The sequence below is a fragment of the Buteo buteo genome, chromosome 15, assembly GCF_964188355.1.
Source record: "Buteo buteo chromosome 15, bButBut1.hap1.1, whole genome shotgun sequence".
NCBI classification, from domain to species: Eukaryota; Metazoa; Chordata; class Aves; order Accipitriformes; family Accipitridae; genus Buteo; species Buteo buteo.
In genome coordinates, this window is record NC_134185.1 from 26,230,260 (window position 1) to 26,248,581 (window position 18,322).

Genomic DNA, 18,322 nt, shown 5'->3' on the forward strand with positions numbered 1-18,322 from the left:
TTTTGGTAAAATTAATCCAGTTGAGTGTTACATTAATGAAGATGCGACGTGCCGTAGTTGAATGTCAACACACTGAGAAACAGCTACAAGGGAGCTGAACATGCTTAGCACTGTGTTTGAAACCAGGCCAAGAGTGCTCAGACTGCAAGGGATATTTAGCCACATGAACAGCATCTTGAGTAATTATTAAAACATTAAAAAACGCCGTTCTCAATCAGTCACTACTGATTGTATGATGCAGTCAGTCTGCTGATACTACTAAACAGGATACATCCAGTGTAATTGTTCCTCCCAGTAATTTTGTCTAATCATGGAAAAAAACCTGCATGAGTGAACTGTAACATTAAATGCAGAAAGACATGGGATGGCATAACGCTACGCGTGTGGTACGATAGTGAGACAAACTGAAAAGTCATTGGAAGCAATTTTATTGGACACAGCAAACGTTTGGCATCGTATTCCTGATAGACCTGAGTGTGCAAGAAATCCATTCATCACGATGGCAGCAGGGCTGTCTGCACAGACCTACTGTTTCCCTCTGCATCGGTAGAAAGGGGGGCTGCTAAATAAGGGGGCTGTCCTGAGGACAGGAGCTTCCTACAGCCCCCGCCGTTTCTCGGCAGATCCCGAATTGGACTTCAGGTATGCATTCATTTGGTTTAATCAGTAGGAATAAAGTTAGACAAACACTGTTGTTCCGATCCACTCAGCTGTCAGATTAGTCTGAAATGGCTGCTGAGCATCCCGGAGGAAACACATCCCTTATCTAAACCCTCTCATAATGGCACAGAGAGTAGTTCCAGAATATTTGCAGTTGCCATCCAGCTGCAGTTTGGAGAAATGTGGAAACGTTAACAAATAAGTGCTAGAGGTAGACGGGACTGAGTCGAGGGTGTGATTTGGGGGTCCTACGGCTGGGCCCACACGGTGATGGCACAGAGCGGCGATGGCTGCGCCGGGCGGCTAGCCCTGCAGCGAACCTCGTCCTGCCGCGGCTGCGGACGCTGCGGCTCGGGAGGTTCCGTCCCTTCCACTTCCAACTGCTGCCGGGGAGAATGAACCTCATCTTCTCTCCACTTCTGGAAACATGTGGTTGCCATGGGGGGAACAGGAGAGAGGAGAATCTCTTAGTAGCATAATCCGATTCAACTGAGGTTCGGCTCGCGCTGAAAACAGCTGGCTTTTTGCCCAGAACGGAGAATGAACTTTAGAGGATTTCGAGTGAGCGAGCCCCGTCTTCAAAAGCATTCCTCTGGTAGAGCCACACGCTCCACTGGATCTCATCTGAAGACCTGATAGACTGAGGCTGCTGAGGTACTCAGAGTAAACTGACGTATTAAAAATTAATACCAGCAAACGGAATAGTTCCTATAAACAGCCACTACCGACCCGAAACCTAGTCATTAAAAAAAAAGCAAGAGAAATTTCGAGTATTACATCTATCTGATTTCCCTGGGGGACACTCCACAGCTTTATAACCACATTTCCCCGCTTCTTACAAATGTTCCTCTCACCTTCATGGCTTTGTGTAAGGTTCAGACAAACAGGAATATAGGGGAAGAATCTTCGGCAAAAAGAAGTAAGGGGGGGAACAATTGAACGGAAAAGGTGAAATTTCAGATTTATTTCGCTTACAGGACTTGGCAAAATTATCAGGTAACACATTTCAGAGCGACATGATCAACTTAAAAGGTAGGTATACATTTTACCTCCTCCGAGCCTAATTCAATTGTTAAAATGAAATATCTTAGTCTTTAGAATAGGAGATATTAAAACCACGTTCATTCCATTTCTTTTCAGAGAGACTCCCCGTACTGGAAGGCGGCTTGACCCAACAGTCTGGAACAAGCCTTGCCCAACGTGAACTTGAAGCGCGCCGTCCGTACGAAAAACGTACGGAGCTCTGAACTTTGCGGCGACCGCCATCCCTCCCACTGTCCCTTCGGTGCCTCCCCGCCACTACGCCGAGCACGGGGGGCTGTTCAGAGCCGGTTTTGATTTACGCTTTTTTCCGGCTCGCAGGCCGCGAGGACAAACGCGTGCCAGCCCCGGGGTGCTCATGCCGTCCCGGCCAGCGCAGGAGGTGCCGTGTTGCCCAGCTGTGGCCCACTCGCCCAAAAAACCCACTCCCCAACCAACCCACCCCCAAAAAGGCAACCGAACACCCCCAAAAACAACCGATGAGTATTCACGGGGGTGAAGTTGGGGGCGAAACAAGCGCTCTGGCCCCGGCTTCCCCCCCCCTCCCTCGCCCACCTAGCGCGGCGCTCAGCGGGCGGGGAGGCGGGGAACGACGACGACGACGACGACGACGACGACGACGACGACGACGACGACGACGACGACGACAACGGCGGGACCCCGTCGCGGCCCCCGCCGTACCGCCGCTCCTCCGGGGGCGGCCGCCAACCCCGCCCGGCTCCCAGCGCCCCGCGGAGGCAGCGGCGGACTCTGCTGCTGGCGGCGGCGGCGGTGGCGGCGCCCCCTGGCGGCCTCGGCCGGCGGCGCGCAAGGGCGGGCGCCGCCACGCAGGGCTCTGAGGGGGGCTCCGCCGCCGTGACGGGCCGGGCCGCGGCGGTAGCAGCGGGGAACAAAAGGGATCGAGGGCGGCGCGGCGGCTTCGCCGAGGGGGGAGCGCCCCGGCTGGGCGCGGGGGGTGTGAGGAGAGGGAGGAGGAGGAGGAGAGGGAGGAGGAGGAGGAGGAGGAGGAGGAGGAGGAGGGAGGGTCGCCCAACTGCTGCCACTTCGTCGACCGTGAGCGGCACTCGCTGGCGGCGGCAGCCCGCCCCTCGCTGCATGGCAGCCCAGTGAGGGAGGAGCGGGCGAGGGTCTGGCGCTGCCCGGAAGCCGAGGGAAGCCAGCGCCGGCGGCGGCAGCAGCAGCAGCAGCAGCAGCAGCGCCCGCCGTCTTCCCGCCGGGATGAGCCCCGCTCTCCGCTGAGGCGCAAGCCCCGCCGCGATGCTCTCCCCCGAACGCCACCGCCACCACCGCCACCCCCCGCCGCCGCAGCCGCCGCCGCCGCCGCACCACCCGCCGCAGCCCAGCCATGTCGTGGCCACCATCGAGAACCTGCCGGCGGAGGGCGGCAGCGGCGGCGGCAGGAGCGGCATCTCCGCGCCCTCCTCCAGCGTGCGCCAGAGGATCAGGAAAGTGCTGAACAGGTGAGGGCCGGGGGGACGGACCGGAGCTCCGGCGGCGCGGACCGGCTCCCCGCCCCGCTGGGGCGCGGAGGTGCCGGGGGCGGCCGTCGGGGGAGCCCCGGACCGGCCCCCTCGGCGAGGTGGAGCGGGGAGGGAGGGGGGTACGCCGGGGCTCCGGCGGGGCGGCTCGCTCGGCTGGGCTCCCCTCAGCGCGGCTGGGCTCCCCTCAGCTCGGCTCCCCTCAGCGCGGCTCCCCTCAGCTCGGCTCCCCTCAGCGCGGCTGGGCTCCCCTCAGCTCGGCTCCCCTCAGCGCGGCTGGGCTCCCCTCAGCTCGGCTCCCCTCAGCGCGGCTGGGCTCCCCTCAGCTCGGCTCCCCTCAGCGCGGCTGGGCTCCCCTCAGCTCGGCTCCCCTCAGCGCGGCTCCCCTCAGCTCGGCTGGGCTGGCAGCGCCGTTCCCCGCCGAAGCCGCTGGCGGGCGGCGGCGGCTCGGAGCCTCCCCCCCGGCCCATTGTTGCCTCTGAGGCGGCGGCGTGAGGCGCGGCCCCGGCCCGTTCCCTCCCCGCCGGTGCCGGTCGCACCTGCCCTGCCCGCAGGCACACCCCCGCAGCGGGGCCCCCCAGCCGGCTTCGCGGCTTTCCTGGCCCGTCGCGGACAGGCCCGGGGTGAGGGGGGGCGGCGGGGAGGAGGGAGCCCACGTCCCCGCTGCCGCAGCCCGGCCGGTGGCGGAGGCGCCGCCGGGGAAGTTGGAGCCCGGGCGGCGGGGAGCGGGCGGCCGTGGTGTCCCCCCCCGCCCCAGCTCGTCCCGGCGGGGCTCCCCGCAGCAGCGGCCGGGCGGGGGTTGGTGCTGGGGGGATGCCGGGTGGCCCCGTGTGGGATTTTTGCCCGATTTCCGACCAGGTTGGCGCGGTGAGGGGGAAGCGTTGCGCTCTGGCTGCGGGAGCGGGATGCCGGCGAGACGGTCGCCGGTCTGTTCGGCTGTGCGTGTGGCTCGGAATTGGCAGTGCCAAGATAGGAGAACTGCAGGGTCCCCGGGGTAAATTATTTCGCCGAACGCACAAGAAAACACTGGAACCATCTTACTTAAATCCTTTACGCCTCTCCTCTTGGCCGGTTGTTTCTTCTGCGCTGCATTTGATTAGGGCTGAGGTTTTTACTACGAAACAGAGTCTATCCAGAGCCTAACTGGTTGCGCTTCTCCAGAAGGAGCCTCCAGGCTCCTGTCTGAAAAGCCAGCTGAAGCCATCACTTCTGCCTAATGACTTTTACGTGCTAAATAGAGCAGTTGCGGCGTTGTGAGCGGCAGTGGGATGGTGCGTACCAGTGTCGGCCTCGATGTCCCCGCTTTAGTTTTGGATACGTGCAATATGCATGAGCTACTAAGAAAAACAGCACTTCTGTCTGGATATACTAGTTTTGAAGGTGAAGGTCGCTGACCCTTTCAAGCTTTTAAACATTAGGAAATTACCATTGTTGCTTTGTATCCTTGTTACAAATACCTGACGGTATTTGACTGCTCACAGATCATTGCTATTATACGCAGTTGATTAACTGTTACCATTCTAGGAGGATCCTCAAAAGCATCAGTAAGGGAGGAAGTACTTATCCTTTGTTATTCGAGCACAAGAAGGGTTGAAAAGAAGTCGAAACAAGTAAGAGCTGCTTCAGCTCAAACTCAGTTACACATTTTCTTGTACGTGTGCATTTGCAACTCTCAGTATAGTAAAATTCACTCAATTCTTCAACTCAATGGTCTATGTCATTTTAGGTGTCCCGTGCTTGCAAAATCCTGCTCGCCTTCTGCTTGGTCATCCTGAGATGTGTGTCAGTCCTGAAATAAGACACTAGAGAATAGAAGTTTTCTCAGGGGCAGCAAGACATGTATGAAGATGTGGTGGGGGGATCAGGTACAAAAGCAATAGGTACTCCTGTTCAAGGGTGGTAACAGTGACCTCTGGGGAGCCATCACATTGGCCCCAGTCTTCTTGGCTAGGAGGTGTTGGATTAATTCATATCGTTCAAGCAGTTACCATGCTTGTGCATATATATATATGTATGATTCTCAGCCATAGATAAAGAGTCAAATCAATATTTATTGTTATAAATATATGATTGAAATGAGAATATCTAGAGGTTTTTTTTAAGGGGGAAAAGGATAGAAATTGGCTCTCGTGACCAAAGTTCAAATCTCTGTTCTGATTTGGAGACTTGAATCTAGAAATGAGATCTCCCATTGCCCAGAGGAGGACGCTAATGAGCAGCAGCTCAGTCGCTTTTTTGTGAACATGTTCTTTTCTCCTCCTCAAACGTGAAACGAGAGTCAAATTTTTCCAAATTTATGTGATTTATGGAGAGGGAGAAGACCTGTTACTGTGGTGTTTAAGGCAGCCTTTGCTTTGTGTAAGAGAATCCTTAGACTATCTCAGAGTGTCTGTATCAAGGGAAATTTTGCCCGAGTTAGTTAGGTTTCCTTCAACTTTACATGGGAACTAATGACTCGGCCTGTGTAGCGTCATGGCTTTCATGCAACATTTCTGTTGATACAGTGACATGAATCCTGGTGCAGTGAAATGAATCTTGACACAATGTTTATGTTTTCATCATCTATGGAAACAATAGCCTGCAAATGTGTAAGGGGAAGGAAGAAATATGGATGCCATATCCCTAAAGAAGGAGGAGCCCAGAACAAACCAAGCATTGGCTTCTTCAATTAATGTTTTTCTACTGGAAAAGGGTAGCACTTTCTCTGTGCTGTCTATACTTTGTGTGCACCATTTCCTTGAGATCCATTTGTGAAAGGTTCCTGATTGACTCATTGAGTTGAGCTCATGGGGTTCTGTTTTCTGCTAGACAAAGTGGGGGCTCCTCAGGCAGACGAACAAAATAGAAAGGTTGACAACAGCTGGGGTTGCCAGAAACCTGTGTAGCTGGGAGAATCATAGAATGGTTTGGGTTGGAAGGGACCCTTGAAGGTCATCTAGTCCAACCCCCCCTGCAATAAGCAGGGACATCTTCAACTTGATCAGGTTGCTCAGAGCTCTGTCCACCCTGACCTTGAACATTTCCAGGCATGGGGCATCTGCCACCTCTCTGGGCAACCTGGGCCAGTGTTTCACCACCCTCATCGTAAAAAATTTCTTCCTCATATCTAGTCTGAATCCATCCTCTTTTAGTTTAAAACCATTGCCCCTTGTCCTGTTGCAACAGGCCCTGCTAAAAAGTCTGTCCCCTGGGAGGGATCAGACTCTAGTATGGTCAGGGAGGAAACAAGACAGCAGGAGAATGGGGAAACCTCAAACTGGCAGAAACTGAGCATAATTTCTCTCTCACCTTATATGTAGTAGTTTGGTCACCCAGGCACTTGGTGATTCCTGAATTGCCTTCGAAGGCTCCTCTTAAAATTTACAAGCTATGGAAACTTATTTTAACTTCACCTTCCAACCTCTCCTCCTTGTTCACTCAATAGATTCCAAGGTAATAGAGAAACACTGGAACAACCCCTCCAGGGTGTTTGAGAGAGAACATACTGAAAGCAGAGCTGGTTGACAGTAAAAATCTATTTCAGTGATCACAGCAAACACTGCACTTTGTGAAAAAGTTGGCCGTAAGAGAAAACCAAGTAAAACACAAAACTGAAGGGTCAGAATCATGGAGGACTGGAGATGCTCAATGAAATTGTGGGATTTACTGGAATAGTTTGGATATAAATTCTGAGCTGCCAGTGATGGTGAACAGGACCTGCTGCAACAGGAACAAGCTTCCTCTTATCCTTGAAGTCCAGAGAGGATGCCTGTGAATTGCCATTGCATTAAGAGGAAATGTCGTGGTGATTACCTACTGCGAATACTTTCCTGGACCTGTGACTCACACCCGTGGCCCAGGAATCCCAGCTGCAGGGCCCTGCCTGGTGCCTTCCTTGTGACATTTGCTGAGCAGGTGTCCCTGGCTGACCTTGCCCTGGTCTGTTGCAGGGGAGAGAAAGAATAATGATGGCTGCTTGCTTGCTTGCTTCCCTACAGCCTCTGCGAAGCCAAAATTGGACTCCACCAACTCTGTCTGCTTGTGGAGGGCCACTTAATAAGCAGTGACTCACCTGCTCCACATTCCCTCCCACCTATAGCGGGAACCAAGAAAAAAAGGAGAAAATCATGAGGTTTGGAATTCTGTGGTTCTCTGTGCCTCCACCCCGGCACCTGCGTGTTTCAGATACCTGTTGGTAGGTCTGAACTCGCTTTGTCTGGCTGTATCCCAGCACAGAGGGGTGGCTCATCTCCCTTCCTTGCACTCTCTGGGTGACCCGAAGGGTCGAGAGCAGAGAATCACCTGCCTAACATTGCCTGTGGCCCCTGAAGCCTTTTGAACTAATTTACAGGTCAATCTCATGTTGGGAGGGCTGGTTATCACCACTTTAGAGGAACTGGACAGAGAAAAACATTGCTGAAACACAGGGGCTGAAACATGCCAAATGATCTCCTTGGGAGATTCTTGCAAATTCTTTATCTGAATGAGAGCCAACAAATGAGGTACCTGCTTATACATAGACATTATCTCTGTAGTCCTAGGCACCAGGACAAGGAGGGAAAATGAAGTTTCTGCAAGGAAAATGCATTAATATCTTTAGATACTATAACAAAGTTATTTTACCTAAGTAAATGAGATTATTCCAGGAAACAAAAAATACCATAGCCGCGTCAATAAACTCAGGTCTCCAAAGTCACGTCTAAGACCCTGCTATTGTATTGCTTTCCTTGATGACTCCTTTTTTTAGAAAGCTGGATGGCACATTCTGGGTTTACCCACTTCTCTCTTTTAGTACTTTCTTAAGGAATACTTGCTATAAAATCTAGCTGTGCCTTATCTTGCTGTTTCAAGGATGTCTTCCTGTGCTTTTTCTTGCTCTCTGTTGCTAAATGGGACTTTGTATTTTTCAGAAGTTTCCTAAAAATCGTATCAGAATATCAGAGACTTATTCAACTCGATATCAGAAAATGGTGTAAGAGTAATTTCAGGCACTCAGTCCCATGCCATCTTTTAAACAGCTTTGTAGTTATGTTCTCTGCACTAGTGAATTGCAGAAGCTTTCTCTGGAGCGGTACAAGTCTCTCTCTACTTCTTTGCTCACTTACTCACTTTATCAGATAAATTTGAGCCTTGTGCATAAAGCCAGTGTATGGTCTAATTACCACTACCTTTCTTAGGAAAAGGAAGAAAAAATAATGCTGCTAATAAGTGTAATTCATTAAGTTAGGCAGTGATTTATTGGGCAAAATTACATGAAGAAAAGCAATTTGGATTCTCCTTGTCAGAAAGCCTGGTTGTCTGGATACAGTCTGAGTAAAACTTTTGCCTTTTTAGTATGTTACAGGCCCAATTCATCCCTGATAATGAAGTTGAGGAAGAATTTGGCCCACTAGCTGACTAACTTTGAACTTGAACCGTGTGTCAAGGCTACTAACTCTTCAGAGATGAGAGCTGTTTAAATGACAGTGCAAGTATCAAAAGCTATAACCCAATGTTTTTTTTTTTTCCTAATAACGCTTATCCACACAGTAAGTCAGACAGAGGGAGTTTATGTACTAAAAAGAACCTGAAACTGAATAATAATGAAATTGAGTCAACGTATTTCATTGCCCCAAAGCAATAACATCTTTCAGTTGACTGATCAGAGAGGCAAACAAACCAAATAATTTATGGCATTTTTCCTTAATGAAAAGCAAGTCAAGGATCAAAGATATCATATTTGGAATCCAAAAAAAGAGTGACTGTTCATAACCTTCAGTTGCTTTGCTTTCTTCTTCAAAACAAAAGGATTGGCTTCCTTTGGGATTTTTATTCTTAAAAAGTACAAATAGCTTCTCAAAGTCCACCCAGAATAACAGTGACTGTAGAAGAATGAGTCTGAGCCCAATTCAGATAGCTGTAGCTCTCCTTTTAGGTAAAAATATTTATACCATTCTGAAATAAGTCAAAGAAAGTGAGTTCAGAGCATAGAAAAAGCAACTAGGTTGGCTTTCTGGTACCTGTTAGTATTATTCTTTTTGGCTGGGGAAGTGGGAAGGTCATATCTGCCCGTAGGAAAGCATCCTGGCAGAGGATATAGAAATCAACTGATGTAAAATTGTCCGCTGTTTCCTTTTCTCATTAGTTTACTTGTAATTGCCATTTGGAAAGCAAGTGACCTCTGTGTATTAGCTATGTTCCCGATAATATGGGTGCATAAGGGAAATACCTGTAAAATGGGAGGAAAAAATGCTCTTCCTCTTCCCTCCAAACAACTTATTTCAGTGAAGACACACTTACTGGCATGCCATAGTACACTTAAAGTGCTTTGATTTAGGAGTGAAGATGAGCTAAGGTACATAAAGCTTCCATGTTGCTGCTGTAGCCAGTACTGGAAGTCTGTCCAAGTGTGGTTTCAAAGCGTCTGAGCATGGTTTCCTAACAGGTTTCGGAGTCAGAGTTGGAAAGCTTTGTCCCCCTTGCCTGGCTTTTTTTTGCTCCTGAGAATTTGCAGCTTAGGAGATACAAGCCTTGCTGGACCTATTCTGAAACAGGAATTGTTTGGAGTGATTTGATACGGTAAGTGCCCTGTAATCTAAACCCAGCTGCCCACATACTGATCAGGAATAGACTTTCCCTAGGAGAGGCAATTTGGCAAGGCGAAATACGTGGGTGTCTTCTGTCTACCTATGACATTCAGAAGGCCGGTACTTACTGGGTGCCTGTCTGTAAGTGGGAATTTTTGACAGTGGCTGTGCCATGGGCTTTGGGAAGGGGTTACTGCCTCTTGAACTAGGGGGGTTTCAAAGGAGCAGCACTGTAAATGGCTCCATAGAGAAAGCTGGAGGAATGGACAGAGTGGCTCTTATGGGATGGACAGAGCAGCTTTAATGTGCTAATGAGGGGAAGGCCAGATGCCAGTAGCGATCAGAAGGGCTCTTTGTGGCTCTGTCTCTTTGGGGATGGCTAGAGTCTCTGTCCTTATCGGTTGTTTCTGCAGGCAGAGGGAAACACTGGGGCTATTAGTGAGGTGTTCCCTTCCTTTAAGTCAGCAGATAGCCTTACAGATCAGCACTGGAATACTGATTAGGGCTAATAACCAGGAAAGCTTAGGAAAAAGAACTTGCTGAAGAAGCTCGACTTTAAAAAAACTATAAAAATCGCCCCGCAAACCCAACAACAACAGAAGACTCATGCTCAAAGCCTTGTGAGCTGAGCTCAAACTAAGCTGAAATCACTTGTTGCAAGAACAGCTGTATGGGGACTCATAAATTGCTATGACTGTAAAGTGTGTAAGTATTGGTGGTTGTGAAATTCATGTTGTGAACCACCTAATCTACCTGTCTCTGCTTATTTACGTCTGTCATCTGTCTCTCTGGGATTTTTACTGAAAACACACCAGTTTTGAAGCTTGTCTTTCAGCCTTCTCTGACTTGGTTTCTCTTGTGATTTAAGAAACCATTTCTTCAATATGTATTCACTCTCCGTCATTTTTCTCAGAGACACCAAGTGATTGAGGTAGTGCGTTTGACTCCCATGCATCACATTCTCCTCGGTACAGCTGGAACTAAAGAGCAAGAGGCAGAGGAGGGAGCGTCCCCACAGCCTGGCTGAGCTCGGTGAGAGCACCTGTGTGGCAATACTGTGCTGTATTTCTGCAGGGAGCGTACCTGCTTTTTGGGATGTGCCACGGTACATGGTGCTAGCCAAATAATTTCCTACATGGGGTGGATGGCCATTGATCTCACCAGAAAGGTCTGTCCACAAATGACGCCATGTAGGTGCCACTGTAAAAAATAGTGACGCTTATTAAGCCAGCCTTCTGTTTGTAGCCGATATAGTCATTTTGGCCCTGAATTTTGATTTCCCCTTGGGGTGGTGGTGAGTTCCTTCCTTACAGTGCCTTTTCCCGTAGTGATGTGGGAGGCCGTGCTCCACCTTCAGATAGGTCTGACCTGTGGCAGCATGTAGGAACTTAGGAGCTGGATAGCAAATCTTCTCTTCTGCTGTAGCTTTTTTTCCTGTCAGAAAACGTAGATGAGTCAAAACCTTGGCAAGAAGGATTGGATTTTCTCAAGACTGCATGTGCAGCAAGGTTTCTTGTGTCCAGACTAGATTTTTTTGGATGGAGAGCGAGTAAGACTTCATGGTAATCTGGTGATGGGAGTACTTACGTAGGCGACTAGGTTTAACTCTGCTTTGCTGCATCCCCGAGGGCTGCTGTGAACTCATGGACTGTGAGGTTCTCTTGGGATCAAGAATTTCAAAAGGTCATAGTTTTGTCCTAATGCAAAATGGGAGAAGTTTTGAAAATTAGAAGTTTGGAACTAGAAGATGCTTTTTTTGCCCAGGTCATCTCCCAAGGCATTTCAGACTTCAAAGTGTCCATTTATGAAAGCACACTATGCTTGAAACAGATTGCTGCATCTCTAATACAGATAAATGAGGTAATTTATGTCCAGTAGCAAGACCATAATTATTGCCTCCCGAGCCCTGGTGTTAATTGCAACCTGTAAGCCAGTATTAGCTGATGATGGAACGAAAACAAAATTTGAGACGTTTATAGTGATGGCCATTAGTTTACGTAGCTCTCTCAGGTGTTAGTTTGTGAAAGAAACTGTCATGCATGTATCCAAAAGCCTGCTTCACTGTCTTTTATTGGGCTGCATTGATTTTAAAATGATGCTGTCTTCTGTGCCACATTTGTTCTCATTAGTTTTCTCAACTGGCAAGTGTTTTAATGTGACCTGACTTTTTCTGGTTTCCATTTGGTCAAAATGGAAAATGAGTTAAGAGGGGACTAAATGTTTCCCCCTCTTTGGTGAAATGGAGAGGAAGCCACCGGCGGCATGGGAGGGAGATACCAGAGTCTGTTCCTGCTCTGATACCTCTTCATCAACCTCAGTGAAGGGGAAGAGAGCTCCCCAGCTCCACTCCTGGATCTCTCCAGCCCAATAACTAACATCCTGATCCTTAATGTAGCCTTGGGGCTGCTAGCTCAGACCCTTTCAGTGGAAGGGGGAGTTTGAGGGGGATGAGCTGAATGAGGGTGGTGAAGTAGTGGAAGAAGCAAAATAGAAGTGGGGGGACTTCTCTCTGCCTTTTTTGAAGAGAGGAGGTAGATGTCTAACTCTTCAAGAGGAGGCCTGAAGTGAGTCACTGACAGGTAGGGGCCTAATGCTTCAAGAGGGGTAAAGGCATAAGCTGTACCCTACCCTATGCTTTCTGGTTTTTACCAAGATTTGGATCTTTGTCTAGCCAGGTGCCTCGGTGGCTATCCCAGGGTGCAATATTCTTCTTCTGCATGGATCTTTGCCTTTTTTCCCCCTAAGGTGATGAGACAAATGCTGGAAAATGCTTAATAAAATGAAATGAATTACCTTGTGATTATTCTAAGCCCAGCTATTTTATGGAGTTTATATAGCTCTGTGTTTTCAGTGGCTTCTGCAACCTGATTTGGGCCATTTACCTTCTGAAATAACTTCTTACTAGAATGCAAGCGCCGTAATGAAACTGAGAGAGTGTTTCTTTCTTGTTGCTCCTTTCCTTTTCTCTCTCTGCTGCTGCTACAGACATTAAATGCTTTTGGTTATGTTTTTTTAACTCCCTGCTGCCAATATATTGAGGTCTGTAGGGACTGTCCTGGGCAGACTGAAAGTGAGGAAGGACACCAAATAGCAAGTAGGTTGCGAAGAGTCGAGCAGGGAGCTGGAAAATATTTTAATGGGTATGGGATTTGATACTTGAAGGAAATACAACTTTAATATTGTAGATATAATTGTCATCAGGCTGATACGAGGATTAAGTACTGGCTGATACGAGGATTAAGTACTGTCAGGCAGAAAAAGTTAACCAGCTTTATCTAACGTGGTGGGGAAAAAGCCAGCACCCAAATGTATGTAACGATCAGACCGAAGTGCCTCCTTTTCCTGTGTGACCTACCTGATATGCACAGGTAACTTCCAGTCAGATTTTGGATACCTGACTCCCACTGTTGGGTGCCTGGTGTGCTGAGGGGGATGCTTTGTAGAAAACTGACTGTTTTTCTAGAATTTAGAGACCACCATTTGCAGAAGTGTGGTCCAGCTCATCCCAGAATGGACAACACCTGTGCATAGCCCTGGAGACCTTGCTCTGTTGCATCCTCTTCAGGTTCTTCTACCAAAGCTGCTTTGCTTTGATTTAGTGCTCACCAACATTTTTTTGACAGTCTACTTCAGTGTTTTTTTGGGTCCAGTTTGTGGCGGGGGAGGGGGGGAATCACGTCTTTGAAGAGATTCACTAGAGTCTAGGACATTTGGAGGACTTAATCTGGAAGCACAGGAGCAAGGTGGTGTGATGTATGAAGGCATCGCTTACTGGCATTGAAAAGGAAAACTCCAGGTTTTCTCTCATTTAAAGAAAAAGGTGACATCTTATCAGAACAACCGTTTGGTAGCAGAAACGCACTCAAGGAGTGAGGCAGAGTGGTCAGGGTGAGATGCAGTGCCATGCAGTGGTTGGAGGGTTGCCAGTAGTAGAAGAGTTACGTTCCATCTATATTAACGAAGTGAAATCTCTGGGATTCAAACTTTCTCCTGCCCTAAAGAGGTTGCTTGAGTTTAAGACACCAAATAATTCCCTAATAATTCACTTGAAAAAAGGACTCTGTGTGTGTGTGTATGTGTAAGTATGCGAGATCTTTTAGGATGAACTACAAGTTAACTCAAATTTAACATCCCGTTATAAATAAATAAATTCTAGCACATTCTAACTTGTAGAAGAATTTCTGTTAAATGTGATGTCTGAAATTGTTCATACATATCGATTTGGTAGGTATTACCGTGTTAATGGAACTTATTATTATTCAGCTAGATTAATTTATTAGATTTATTCCCACATTTTTACAACCTATAGATGTATTGAGAAATGAGCCCATAGAATCAATACCAATTTCTTTTCTCATTTATGAATGGTCTTACTAACATCCAAAATACCATTGCACTTGAGAGTATTTAGCTGCATGCACTCTGACAATTTTAACTTTGTCTTTCTTCTTTGTCCTTTAGTGATTATTTTCTTCTATGTATGTGGGCTCTGTTTGAGCAAAATGCCACGCATGAAGCATCAAACGAGTCAAGACCATACTCTAGTCATTGGGACTAGTCAGCAACTTAGGTGTTTGCAAGATTAGGGCTCTGAGACCAGACCTAATCTTTGAGATGGGTTTTGGCTGCCGTTCTGCGTGGGAGGCCCAAATTGGGAGAGGGAACAAAGGTACAAATGTAACTTATAACTAAGTGGCCTACCGAGTGTTGTCCTTTGAGCAGCAGCCATGTGTGCTTTTATCTTTCAGAAGCAGTGGTGTTTGACTGAGGAGCTGTAGCAAAGACCAGCCAAAATGGGTAACTGATGTGGGGCTTGTTCGCCTTCTTCCAGAGCATAAGCATCAGAGAGGACCTGCTTGAAGGCTCGCAGTGGGAAGTGAGGGAGGCCGGGGCCAGAGGAAGTATGGGGAGAGAAAGCTATTTGGTCACCTCTGCCCACGCTGCCAGTTCAAGACTGATAGACAGCACTGATGGTAGGGAGAGATCGGTCTTCAGGCAGTCCTAACACTGGCATTTCTGTTCCCATTGCAGCGCCAGTGGTGCTTGGAGATACTATCCTTCCTTCCTTTGGATGGACCAGAAATGTTCTGTAACTCTCAGGAAGAGAATTGCAGAGACCGGCTGACCTCAGCCCAGCCTTTAAATGCCATCCAAAGCAGCTCACCAAACGTTTCTGTGGAGAAATCTCCAGCAGCTGCAAGTGCACAGAGATAATGTTTCATCCAGTAGTCTGTAAGGTGAAGCTCCTTAAAACTAACGCATCTCCAGCCAGCTTTTCTTTGTTGTTTTCCAGTAAAAGTTGCTGTATCCACTCAGTATACTGCTCATCTCACTACTTTTTGGTCTGTACTTAACTGTTGCTACTGTAGCTGCTGCTTGTGCACCACTGCAGTTGCTGGGTATTAAAAGCTCAAGCCTGATAAACAAAGAACAGCGGGCACAAAAAGACCAGTCAGGTGATAAAGGGAAACTGAGGGGAAAAAAACCACCCACAAAACCATCATATATAAGTATGACACAGAAGTAGGCATCAGAGTTAGAAAGATGAGGAGATGCCCTGTGAATACTGCCTGCCCGATTCAGTCATGGGGTTTGGGACGAAAGCCAGAGCGTGATGATTTGTGCCATCTTGACTGTGCTCGACTAAAGGTTACAGGAGAGCTGGTGGACAAAAAGCATCTCGACCAACCCTTGCAATGAAGGGCAGGGAGGGGTGGACTTTAGCCTGTTTTGTTTTCAGGAGAAGCTTGTATTGCAGCAGCAGATGAGGGGAAGGACTGGGAAGAAGTTACATAAGGTAGCTCCTGATTTACAGTCCAGGATTGGACACCAATTGGTTTTTCGGCCTTGGGCAAATCTCTCAACCTCCCTGGGTCTGGTTCAGCACCTGTAAAATGGGGATAATTAAACTTAACTACCTGGAAGAGTTGTTGATTAGTTAATGCTTGTAAAATGCTATACAGTGCTATAAAATACAGCGTAGTACTCAGAAGCATCTGGTCTGCAGTTACTGTAGTGCTTCTCTGAAACTTTATGGGCAAACGTTTGCCAAGAAACAAAATGACTGATGTGCACAATACACGTAGGCTTTGGGAGACAAGGGGGTGGCATCTTTTCAAAGGTGTCTAACTTCCCGGAGGTACCTGCTGTCTGAATACAAGGGGAGGTTTCCCGAGAGCACCTGCAGTGGTATGGCACCGAAACTGGTGTTGGATGAGGCTGGGACTGCAGACGGGGGCTCTGGCAGGTGGCAGAAGAGCTCCTTGCTCCAATCCCAGCTACTCCTTCTTATTCTTGTCCCTGTCCCCAGCCTCTTCCCTCTTTTGTTGTGCTGGTGGAGCTGTTTGCATGGTGGCATGGAGAGCCAGGTTGGTGGCTTGATTCAGATGGGGAAAAAAAATGGAAAAGAGTTTCTGTTGTTGTTGGTTTGTATTTCCAGATGGATCTTCTCTCCAGCGTAATTTATCATGTGGCTACAAATACATGGACTAGCACAGTGAAGAGGCTGGTACAGGGGTGGGCACAAGTGTCTGGAGAGAAAGCAGAGCGGGGGCTGTGGAAGCTCTCCTGACACTGGAGATGATGCCACAAACGGTGTTACCCAAACACAGAAGGTGTTGCCATCACAGGGGTTTGAAGGTGTGTTAATGAGCTAACCTTCCTTCCTGCTTCCTAAGGGATGTTACACTGATTTCATTGGAGATGTGCATATGGCAGCATAAGAGAGATTGTTTGGTGAAGAGCTGATCCTGGCTGAAGCTCACCACACTGTGTGTGAAATTCTGCTAACAGGGGGGAAGGAGCTAAAGATGTGCTAGAGATGAGCCTGTAATAATTTCTGAGATTTGCATCTTGACACTATTATTTGGGATACTTACAACATGAATATATGGCACTATGTGAACAATGCACATGCACACACACATATTGATTTGGTTTAATAGGAGACTGTAAAAATAAAAAAAAGCTGGTGGTGGTAGGAAACCATTTCCTTATCAGCCATTCCTGAATTAATACCTAGAAGTTGTTAGGAGAGGGTAGTGAATTACCGGATGCAAAGATTCACCTTCTCAGCCATTTTACAGAACCAGGCAAGATAAATGTGAGCTAAGGCTGAGGAATGAGTTTGTTCTTAAGTCACAGTTTCACGAACTGCCAAAAGGAGGTCTCACTTCTGTCTCTTCCTTGCTCCTGGCCAAATTGCTCCTTCTGCTTTTGCTAAGCCAGATCTGGTTCCTGTCACATCTCACAGTCATCTCACTAAAATAGCAGAGAATTAACCTGGCTGGAAAAGGTGGTTGTTGTTGCTGGGTCTTTAGCTAGCTTTTGATTAGACTAATGCCTGGACTGATGAAAGGAAGGAGCCTGTGAGCAGGGAACAGGGAGGAGCAGGGGCAAAGGAGGTGGGGAAAATAGGGATTGGAGGTAAAAGAAACTGGAAAGAAGGAAGGGAACATGTCTCTTTCTATGGTCACAAGCTTTTTATTTGGCTCATCTGTATTGTAATACTGTGCCTGAGCTAACTGCTTATTGCCAGGGTTCCTTAGCTTCCTGCTGTCCTGCCCTCTCTCTTGTTATAAATCCTAGTGCTGAAGTTCCTGAGAAGAGCAGTGATGACCTCAGGTGAGATGTGGTGGGTGTGGACAGATGATAAACAGTCAGCTGTAGCCAATTCCTCACTTAAATAGGGGGGAAGTGATGTGATTGTACCCAGGGAGGAAAAGGAAGGCAGTTTATCCTTGATACTGTTGGTTTTTTTTTTTTTCCACAATAACTAAAAAAGAGGTGCATGTTCAGTAGGTCTAAAATCATTGTATCTATCTAGTGTGTGGTAGTGCCCTTGTGGGCTTTAAGACTCACTTCTGTCTCTCTGGCAAGGCATGCAGTAACTGCTCTGTTGATGATTAGAAAAATAGCAATTGATCAGTGGCCACTGAACAGGTTTGTCCTGCTTTCTGTGACAGTGTGTGCTGTATTACAGCCTTCTATACAGTGCACTGTGAATAGCTGTTTTTATTTTGCTGATGTGACCTTGGAGGCCTATTGCCACATGCTAGTCTCTCTTTTTCTCTTCTGTTTTTCCCTAGAGCCAGCAGCCATGCGCTTGCTTTCCCAAAAGCCATGCCTTTGAGGGAGCACTCTGGTCAGCAATCCCATGGCTTCAGTTACTGAAAATATTTCTTAAGAGCAAAACATCCACCAATTTGATCACCTCTGGAGTGGTCACAGCAGGGCTCCTTCTGGGTAGGCAGGTTGTATTGATGTAGAAAGGCAGTTTTCTGGGAGCGTTTTTTTGTAAGTCCTGCTTCCCAAATCGATCCTGTATCATCCTAGCGTGCTGTTATAGTCTCCCTTGCCAGTACTGTTGTGGAGAGGTGCTGCACAGTTCCGATGTATCGCTTCACAACACCCTCTCCTGCAGCAGGTAAAGCTGTTGTATTTAGAGCACCAAAAGCACAGGTGGACAGAGGTAAGGAGAAAAATGGGTATTGTAGATAATAAGCATAAAACAGTATGGCTGTATGCTGTGCCTGGAGAGAAATACGGGATTAACAAATTCAGACAGAGAACATCTCCTGTTGCTCAGTCCATCATTGT

The 18,322-nt window shown here is 47.9% G+C and overlaps 1 protein-coding gene across 1 annotated transcript in view; it reads left to right on the top strand.

Annotated features, from left to right (window-relative positions):
- Positions 1–2,844: 2,844 nt before the first annotated feature.
- SLC35F1 (solute carrier family 35 member F1) overlaps positions 2,845–18,322 on the top strand; it is a 253,824-nt gene continuing 238,346 nt past the window's right edge. The window contains exon 1 of the mRNA XM_075046836.1: positions 2,845–3,161. Within this exon, the coding sequence (XP_074902937.1) occupies positions 2,959–3,161 (203 nt within the window). The 5' untranslated portion in view covers positions 2,845–2,958. The remainder of the gene's footprint in view (positions 3,162–18,322) is intronic.